Source organism: Microtus ochrogaster, chromosome 2, assembly GCF_000317375.1.
Source record: "Microtus ochrogaster isolate Prairie Vole_2 chromosome 2, MicOch1.0, whole genome shotgun sequence".
Taxonomy (NCBI): Eukaryota; Metazoa; Chordata; class Mammalia; order Rodentia; family Cricetidae; genus Microtus; species Microtus ochrogaster.
In genome coordinates, this window is record NC_022010.1 from 16,863,566 (window position 1) to 16,873,865 (window position 10,300).

The window sequence follows — 10,300 nt, forward strand, 5'->3', positions numbered from 1 at the left end:
CAACCAACCAACCAACCAACCAACCAAAATCAATTAAAAAAAAAAAAACTTTTTGTGAAGGCTGATTTGTGTTTGGCTCATCATAAGCAAGCTGATTATTCCATGACCCACATACAGGCCTCAGGTGCCTGGTTGTTATGGTTACAAGGTAACCATTTTCTTTCCATGGACCTTCATGTTTAATGCAACCAATACTGATTGCCAAAGAAGCATCTTTGGATTCAGTAACTCCAGTTCTATAACTAAGGAACCTTAAGGCTCAGAGACATTAAAGAACTGGTCCTACATCCCACAGCGGAGGTTAAGATCAGTGCCATCCGTCTGAATCCACACTGCTGACTGACCTCCCTGGGGTCTGGCTTGCTTTTATCCAAATCAGTCCTGGGGCTTGACTATCCCACGCAGATTCCAGGACCCCTGATTCTGAGTATGGCCTGGGAACCTGCATTCTGGAAGCTTCCTCCAGCCGCATTGCTGTGACATAGACTCAATACTGCCTCTTCTCTGTCTCTTGTCCCCACAGAGGCCACTCCAAGTGACTCTGGTTACCCAGGGGCTGTCGCCCCAGCCCGGGAGGAGAGGACAGGACCCGCAGGGGGCTTCCCGTCAGCTTCCCACGCTACAGGCCCCTATTCCCAGGCGGCCCCTGCCCGTCAGCCACCGCCTGCAGAGGAAGAGGAGGAAGCCAATAGCTATGACTCAGATGAAGCAAGTATGTGGCTGGGGGGGGGGAGGAAGCATGCTGGGAAAATCACCCCGAAACTGAGCTTGGGATGGGGCGGGAATGGGGTTCTGGATTCAATAGACGCACCCTCACCGCTGACATGTGGACCCTCAAAAATTCTGTGGTTCCGGGCCTTGCACGTGCTGGGAAAGGGTTACTGCCCTCTGCTTCCCAGTGCTGGAACGACTGCTGAGCGCCACCGTGTGGTCAGAATTGGTACCATATTTCTTATTGAACTAAAACACAAGGGTGCAGCTCATTGAGTCATTTAAAGCCTCTTGTGGGGTTTCTTGAGGTTCTACCCACATAACAACCCACCAAACAGAATTATCTGGTAGTCCACAACACCCCCCCCCAAACAGGCATGAATCCCTGCAGTGTGTCTATCATCTGCCGTCATTGTTTTTCTCATGAGTGGGATCGTTGCAAGATCACTCAGTGATTCAGTAGGTACATATTGTGTCCCTCTTAAACTCAGACCTAGAGGCCCAGGGAAAGACAGACAGGCAGGCAGACAGACAGACAGACACACCCCTCAGGGTGTTCCCCCCCCCCATCAGCTATGGCTGAAGCAGCCAGGACAGCCTGTGGATGCTATTGGGAGGTGGGGCGACCTGGTTTGGACACCTAGCCCATATTGCTTTCTGTGTAGGCTGATGGGAGGGTAAACTGAGGCACCTCAGGGACAGTGCTTGGTAAACTGGACACTGCCATCATGGTGTTGTGATGAGCACACACGAGAAATGACAGCAGTGTCAACAATAGAAAGGGTGGAGGCAGGAGAGTGGGCGCTGGTGGAGCAGAGATTCAGGTGGGCCTCCCTTCCCACCAGAGCCAGCCACACTCCTTACTTCCTGTCCCTAGTGAGTGGGAATGGGGCATTCTCCCCTCTCATTCTGCATACAGTCTTAGAAAGGGTCCCTGAGACTCAGAGACGACCATTTAGTTAGGGTTCCTATTCCTGTGACAAACGCTATGGCGAAAGCAGCTGGAGGAAGAAAGGGTTCATTTCAGCTTCCAGTTTGTAGTCCCTCAGGACAGGCACTCAAGTAGGGCAGGAGCCTGGAGGCAGTAGCTGATGCAGAGGCCATGGAGGGTGCTGCTTACTGACTTGCTCAACCTGTTTTCTTATAGAGCCCAGGACCACCAGCTCAGGGGTGACATCACCTACAAGGGCTGGGTCCTCCCCATCAATCAAAAAATGTCCCACAGTCAGTCTGGTAGGGCCATTTTCTCAACTGAGGCTCCCTCTTCCCAAATGACTCTAGCTTGTGTCAGGTTGACAGAAAACTAGCCAGCGTAGCCAGAGAGTGGAGGGACTGGCAGCCCATCACAGGGTTCCAGTCACTCGAAGGCCGCACTTTATGATAGAGCAGGTGTCCCCTTTGACTCAGAGGCTCTCTAGAGTCAGGGGTCTGTGGTCTCAGGGAAGGGAGAGGGGAGCCCACCTGCCTTGCCATCCCTGGCATATTCCATATCTGCCCTCCTCCATCCTTGTCCCGGATGCTCTTCCGTTCTCAGTCTCCAGAGTGTGACCCCTCCCAGCCTCCAGGCTGCCCTGGCACGAGCTCATTTGCAGAGCTGGTTTCAGCCGGTTTGACTTCTCTCTGTTTTTCACCTGCTCGTCTTTGTCATCTACAAGGATTTATTGGCCTCACTCCAGGCGCCTCAACTGCTCCAGGTGCTAGGACATTGGGACAAAAAGGCAACAGGGGAAACAGAGTCAAACTATGAAGGAGCTCTTTGCATCCTGAGTGACATCACCAGTGGCTGCTTTGAGGATATAATCAGGGAAGGCTTCTGTAGGAAGTAATTTTGAGCCAAGCTGTAGAGCCTGAGGCCATGAGCCAAGTGAGCATGAAGACAGAGCATTCTCAGCAGGAGGAACAGCAAATGTGACATCCATTCTTTCCTTCAGCCCACACAGGAGTACCTATTATGTGCCTTGCACACAGTAGGGACATGGTAGTAAATCAAGAGCCCTAACGCTTATCCTCAGGGCACTCTCAGTCTGGCAGGGGAGGAAGTCACTATTCAAACACACACAGAGATAATTGCAGAAGACTCCCAGGAAACAGGCCAACCAGGACAGAGTATGAGATCAGGGCCTGGCCCGCCCTCTCTCCTGTGGTCCTAGTACCTAGCTGAGGCTGGACACATGGGTAAGTGCCCAGGAAATGTTTGTGGATTGACTAAACAAATGTTTTCTTGGCTCCCGTCTCTGTTGCCTGCAGCCACACTGGGTGCCCTGGAATTCAGCCTCCTCTATGACCAGGAAAACAGCAACCTGCAGTGTACCATCATCAGGGCAAAGGTGCGTGGGGACCCCTGGGGATGCTGTGGTTTCCTAAGAGACGAGGGATGAGTCCCAGACCCAGCTCTCGCTGTCACAGACCTGTAGCAATGACAAGATGTGAACAGGGTTATCGTCAGCCATGGCAGACTTCCTTAGGGGGACTTCCTCTGGGGATGGTCCTGTGGCTGCTTCCTGGGAGTGAGAGGCCGCTTGACTGTGAGGGTCACTTAGGCCACCCACAAGACACAGAGGGGATACTGCAGGTGCCACCAAGACTTGGTGACTCTGAGTTTTCTGCTGATGTCATCGTCCTTCAGGGGCAGCAGTGAGGTGGGAACTTTGGCTGTGGATACTAAAAGATGCTTTTGTGCTGCAGCAGAGGGAGGTGCTGCAGTGGAAGGAGGTGCCGCAGCAGCAGGCTGCATGGAATGTGAACTGAATGAATTCCAGACCTTGAGGGACCCAGGCTGAACTTAAGTCTGGGACCCCAGGAAAAAAACAGCAAGATTTGGACCAGAGTCCCCGGGAGTGACTGCTGGCCCAGGACACTTTGCTGTGTTACTTGAGAAAGTAGCTGACCCTCTCTGACTTATTGGGAGAGACAGTGGTGTCCTTCCTTCAAGAAAGGCTGGAAAAAAACGAATGCAAAGTGGCTGGCAATTTGTGGGTGTCTAGGACAGTCCCCTCTCTGTGCCTACTGGCCTGTGGTGGACATGACACAACCCTCTTTTCACTCCCCAAATGCTCCAGTTTGGAGGATAAACAAGAACCACCATGCTTAAAGAAACTCCTGCATTGGCCTACCCAAGCCTAAGCCATTTGGGGGGCATGCCCACACTGGGCCCCTACCACATATTGGACTCTACAGTGAGTGAGCCCATACTGTGTACTGGACTCTACAGTGAGTGATCAGGTGGATACTACTCTCTTCCCCTCTATGTTGGTGACCAAGTGAGGGAAGTATTTTATTCATCGCATTAGTCAGGTGGGGAAACTGAGGCCAGAAAGCTAATGCCTGGGGTTACATCCTAGATATATGAGGCTCATCTTCAAAGACAAGCTTTGATTCTTTACTCCCTGAACCCCACAGAGTTCTGTGGGTATTGTTGGCCCCATCAATCAGATGAGCAAGTTGAGGTCACAGGATTCCTACCTAGCCTGGGTGGGTGGACAGTATCTGAGATGCAGAACCTTGAGGGTTGTTCAACTCATCTCAGCAAATGATGCTAAGACCATTTTCTCCCGGTCTTGGAGGCACTGACAGTGTGACCCTCATCCTCCAAGTGGGAGAGAAATTGAGGCCTCAAATGAAGGCAGGGGTCAGGCCCTGGATTCAGGAGTGGCTCTGTCCCCAGCCACTCCTCTCTGGTATTTATGCTAGAATGTCCTCTCCATCCCTTTTACAACACCCAGGGGCAACTGTGCTAAAACCTGCCCCACTCCTCCACTCAACAGCGTGGAAACAGGCCCAGAGAGGCCGCACAGCTAGGGAGTGGTATGTTGTTAAACTCTGTACCTGATGCCCCACGTTATCTTCATGATACAGCATCCCTCTGTTCTGTCCCCACTGCTGCGACAGATGCTATCCCCTTTTGAGGCTGACCATCTTGTGCTGCCTCCTTCTTTTGCAGGGACTGAAGCCCATGGACTCCAATGGCTTAGCAGATCCCTATGTGAAGCTGCACCTGCTGCCTGGAGCCAGCAAGGTAGACAGCAGCCCAGGGGTCTGCATCTCCCCTCTGAGAGCTTGCAGGCATGGAGGACACTGTCTGTGGACTTGGGAAACATCCCCATGTCCCTGCCTCAGAAGGAGTGGTGTCATTTCTGCTATAAGCCATGTCTATCTCCATAAAAGTTGCCTGTGCTTTCTCACTTAAGGGAACGTTTGAGGAGGGTCTCCAGGTTGTCTCTGCTGATGGGTGCCTGTCTGTCTCTCTGTTTCTCCGGTCTCTAGTCCAACAAACTTCGTACAAAGACCCTGCGCAACACGCGGAACCCCGTGTGGAATGAGACGCTGCAGTACCACGGCATCACAGAGGAGGACATGCAGAGAAAGACACTCAGGTGGCTACAGGTGGCGGTGGAGGGTGGGACTCCAGCAGGAACCGTGAATGCAGGGGCCTAACGTGTCTAGATACACACGGCTGTCAGCCTATGTTGTCCAGGCAGCCGTGTTAGCCATCTGCACAAGCGCAGTACACACTGAGGGGTTTTGTCCCTGAATGTGTTTGGATGCAGAACCCACAGTTGCATGCATAGCTGAGATTCACAGGCATGGTGCTGAAGAAGCAACAGAGAAGGGTAGATAAGCAGACAGGGTCGTGTGACTGTCATCCCAGCACTTGGAAGGGCCAAGGCCAGCCTGGATTGCATAGTGAATTTGAATCTAGCCTGGGCTACATCGCAAGTAATACCCTGGGCTACATTGTATGTATGTGTCTCAGTAAAGGTGTGTGCACTGTGTGGTCACATTTACACAGGATCAAGTGCAGGCTCGTGGCCCCTTGCAGGCAAGAGTGGATGGGTCTCTTAGGGTAAGGGAAGGTCTAGGGAAGGACCCTGACTGAGGACCTCTGGCATTGGAATGTTCTAGCTCTTATGTGAGCAATGGTTATATGGGATCATGAGATGTGTAGACCCCTCAGGCTGTGAACTAAGTCCCTCACCCGACTGCAGGGAAACTGAGGCTGCACCCAGTGCCCCTCACCCAGGTACATGGGGGGCTCAGTGTCTATTGCTCTTTCTCTCTGGCCCGTGGCAGGATCTCCGTGTGTGATGAGGACAAGTTTGGCCACAATGAGTTCATCGGTGAGACAAGGTTCTCACTCAAGAAGCTGAAGGCTAACCAGAGGAAAAACTTCAACATCTGCTTGGAGCGGGTGATCCCGGTGAGCTGGGGACTGCCACCTTCCCTGTGCTGTGTGGGCTCAGGCAGGGGCTGTGGGGAAGAGCACCAGGAGGAGGTGAGGGAATTTAGGGTGGGGGAAGCAAATGGCCAATGTCACCCAAGAAGCAGAGAGGAAGCTTCAGGGTGGGAGGTGCACCTAGCGGCTGGGAAAGGGTGTGTTACTGGGCACTGGGCTGTGCTTCTACAGCCAACTTTGTGGCTCACACAGAGCAAGTTGTGAAAGCCAGTTCTGGGCATGAGGTGTCTCTTTGGGACCCTGTCTGGTAGCAGCTGGTGATTTTGGCTTCTTTTTCTTACTCAATGAATCCAGCTGCTCAGAACAATGGTTAAGTTTGTGCCTTTATCACCACCAGCTTCTGAGTATTTCTGTCTTGCTAAAGTGGACATGGCTGTCCCAAGACATGAAGGTAGCCAGGCAGGCAGGTGTCTGAGGAGCCACCTCACTGTGCTGCACTAAGGACAGGGGCCTCATCAACGCTGTCCCCTCCTCTCAGCTGTCCTCATCTCTATAGAGTGGGAGTTGAGTTTAATCTGTAGCTCACAACCCTGTTTCTCAGAGCCTTAGGATCCATCAGAAGGGCCACTCAGGAGAAACATCTGATAGGCCAGATCCCAAGAGCTCTGAACTATACAGCCCAAGCGAATGAAGACTTGCAGTTTATGTGTGGGCACTCTGACACTGGACCATCTTCTGGTCCTCTCTGACCTTTGGTGTCGCCTTCTGTAAATTGGGGAATGCAGTAAGACGCAAACACAGCTGTTGCTCCCATCTTGACAGTTAATGCTGTGTAAACATCAGTGAATGGGAGAGTATTGGGGTGCACAGCCTACCTTCATGGCTCTGGGCCCTCCTTGGCCAGGGGGATGAGCCCCCAAGCTTACCCTCTCATCCTGTCTCCTCCCACAGATGAAGCGTGCAGGGACCACAGGGTCAGCCCGTGGCATGGCACTCTATGAGGAGGAGGTGAGCTGACTGTCGGAGGGAAGCCAGAGGGCTTTGTCGAGACCCCCAGGGGCCGCTTTTCTCTCCTCTTCCTTCCACGCCCTCCTCTCTCTCTATCCACAAACTGACCTGCTGGCTCATGGGGGGAAAGGGGAATGCCCTTCATCTGCAGGATCGGGCCATAGGAGGAAGGGATGGTCCCTATTCTCGCACACCCATGTTCTGGAACCTACTTCACACAGCTTCTGCTGCTGGCTCTACAGATGAGAGCAATGGCATGCTCATCCCTTTGTAGGGACATGAGGCCAGTCAGGTCAAGGGTCAGGGTCAGCATCTGTCAAGGTCTGTGACTAGGATGGAGCCCAGCTCCAATGAATGATCCAAGTTTGGGTTCTGCCCCCGTCTGACTCAAGCTTAGCTCTGGCCCAATGAGCATTTAAGAGCCTAGCCTGGGGCACACTGCTGTGCCAAGAGACGTACCCGCTGTCCATGGTGCTGACCAACCCCTTAGCAGGCTGTAGCCCTCTGCCCTCCATAGCAGTCTCCCACCATTACCACCCACATCTCCCGCCTTTCTGAGCCCTGTACTGCCTTTTGCCACATGCAGCAGGTGGAGCGAATTGGCGACATAGAGGAACGTGGCAAGATCCTGGTGTCCCTCATGTACAGCACACAGCAGGGCGGCCTCATCGTGGGCATTATCCGCTGTGTGCACCTGGCCGCCATGGATGCCAATGGCTACTCAGATCCCTTCGTCAAGCTGTGAGTTGGGCAGCACCCCAGGGAGATGAGAGATGATCTGGGCAGACCCCCTGGAAGAGAGAGGATGAAGACAAGAGACACCTCATTATTAACCACTGAAACCCAGAGAGGGAAAGAGTCTGCCCTAGGTTACACAACAGCTCAAGTATGCCCAGCACAGACTGAAACTGAGCATCAGGAAGTCAACCAGTGTGATGCCTGCCACATGGGAACCCTTGTACCTGCCCCTTCCTAGAGTGACTGGCATAGTGATCCCACTTATGACCCATAGCTGCCTATGTCCCCACTAGCTCAGATCTCCACCATCAAAGAAGCAATGTGGTTTCATTCTAATCCACTATAGAAACACCCAAAATATCTGGGTGGTGGTGGCACATGCTTTTAATCTCAGCACTCGGGAGGCAGAGGCAGGCAGATCTCAGTGAGTTCAAGGCCAGCCTGGTCTACAAAGTGAGTTCCAGGACAGCCAGGACTGTTACACAGAGAAACCCTGTCTTGAAAAACCAACCAACCAACTAAACAAACAAACAAAAAAGAAAGGAGAGGAAGAAAAGAGATAAATAATAAAAGAAATGCCCAAAATATCTCAAACTTGGTGTTATTCTAGCAATACTGTCAAATCTGCTCCCCTGGTGACCGCTGGAGTTAGATGTCCCCACCCTGAGAGGGCTTTAGCCCTGTATGCTCACTCCTATAGAAAATACCATAAGAGTATAAGCAGACTTGGTTAGTTCAATGTTCATCAGCTTTATCAGCTGTTCTGATCATTAATGTCTGTTAAACCCTGTCCCCCCGCCAAAGTACTTGTTTACACCCATAAGCTACTGGTTGAGCACCTATTGTGTGCTAGGCACTGTGCCCAACTCTGAGAAAGAGCTTCCTGGATGGAGGAAAGAGTGTTGTGTGCAAAGGCCGAGGGGTGGAGAGGAGGGGAGGTCAAGAGCATGATGAGAGAGAGGGCTAGGGTGGAGCTGGGACCCAGCCACATGGACAATGAGGCCATGGAAGGAGTTTAAACTCTCCCCTGAGGTCACAGGAAGCCAGCAGACAGCACTGAGCCACAGAATGCCATGAGGGGCTCAGAGCAGGGCCCCCACCATCTAAGGTGTCAGCAGTGTTGGGTCACTTTCTGACATATGGTTGTCTCTTCCCAGCTGGCTGAAACCAGACATGGGGAAGAAAGCCAAGCACAAGACCCAGATCAAAAAGAAAACCCTGAACCCCGAGTTTAATGAGGTAAGGCTGCCTCCATCTTTGTCATACTGGTGGAGACTTCCTTCCTGTGAGAGAAGATTGAATCCCTTTCAGAAGAGTCCTGACTGCCTCAAAAGAGCATTATTTTTATCGATAAGCTTGAGTTATGTCCGAAGGAAGGGGATGGACTCCCTGCCACAAAGCCCACAGCTTGAGAACTCTGCAGGAGGAAGCTGTTTTCAGATGCTGACCTAACCACCCCCAGCGTCTTTCCTGAGCCGTGTGAACATGAATTAGATCAGTGGCACCCTCAGCCACCTCCCTCAAGTCCCACTCACACATGCTCCCTCCCCTGTGTTCTCAAGGCCACCATCTGGGCTCAGACCCTGGGATGTTATACCTGAGTCATTGCAGTATATGCCTGCTCCCTCCTCTGAGCCTGACACCTGCTCCGTATAAGAGCAGAAAACTTGAATATGAATGTATTCAAGTGGCTTCTTAAGTGGCTGTATCACCCTCTGCCTCTTTTCCTCCCTGACCAACTCCTATCCATGCCTCAAAACACAGAATACATGTGACCTCCCCCACACAAGCTTTCTCCTATATTTCCAGAGTCCTTTGCTGTTGAAATAGGAGGCAGTGGGCTGTGTCCTGCCACCTGGCTAGCTTTACCCAAAATAATTACACAGAAACTGTATTCTTTTGAACACTGCCTGGCTCATTAGTTCCAGCCTCTTATTGGCTAGCTCTTATATATTGATCTAACCCATTTCTAATAATCTGTGTAGCCCACGAGGTGGCTTACCAGGGAATGTCTTAACCTGTGGCTGTGTCGGGTGGGAGAATCATGGCGACTGCCTGATTCGGCTTCTTTCTCCCAGTATTCTGTTCTGTCTACTCCGCCCACCTAACGGTTGGCCTTTCAAATGGGCCAAGGCAGTTTCTTTATTAATTAACCAATGAAAGCAACAGATTAGAAAGAAATCACTCCCACATCATTCCCCCTTTTTCTGTTTAAACAAAAAAGAAAGGCTTTAACTTTAACATAGTAAAATTACATATAACAAAACAGTTATCAAGCAAGAATTACAGTTACAATATTTATATCTATTCTATCCTTTATCATAACTAAGGAAAACAATATCTATATATTCTTCAACTCCATCAAAGACTCCAGAAGGATATAATATTACCTAAGCAAACAAGAAGTAAGAAACTTCAAACTCTAGAAATGACAGAGACATCTCGCTGCCTGGACATCATCCAAAGTTCTTTTGTACCATTGGGGCATCCATCTTCAGCCTACAGGCCCATAGTATCCAGCAGACTTTTCCATGGAGCAGGAAATTTCAAAGACCATTCAGTCACTTTCTGTTGTGTCCTGCAGAATGTCTTGCAGACTCTTTCATGAGTCAGGAACCCTGATAGATCATCTCACCTTTAGGCAAGTTCAGCAGTCCTCTCTCTGTGGAT

General features: G+C 51.3%; 1 protein-coding gene across 4 annotated transcripts in view; it reads left to right on the forward strand.

Moving 5' to 3' along the window:
- Positions 1–10,300, forward strand: part of Rph3a (rabphilin 3A) — an 81,516-nt gene that overhangs the window by 64,424 nt on the left and 6,792 nt on the right. For all 4 annotated transcript variants that reach the window (XM_026784374.1, XM_005344485.2, XM_026784380.1 and 1 more), the window contains 8 exons: positions 524–712; positions 2,959–3,038; positions 4,652–4,726; positions 4,975–5,084; positions 5,782–5,908; positions 6,836–6,892; positions 7,479–7,633; positions 8,788–8,869. In XM_026784374.1, coding sequence (XP_026640175.1) covers positions 524–712; positions 2,959–3,038; positions 4,652–4,726; positions 4,975–5,084; positions 5,782–5,908; positions 6,836–6,892; positions 7,479–7,633; positions 8,788–8,869 — 875 coding nt within the window. The remainder of the gene's footprint in view (positions 1–523; positions 713–2,958; positions 3,039–4,651; positions 4,727–4,974; positions 5,085–5,781; positions 5,909–6,835; positions 6,893–7,478; positions 7,634–8,787; positions 8,870–10,300) is intronic.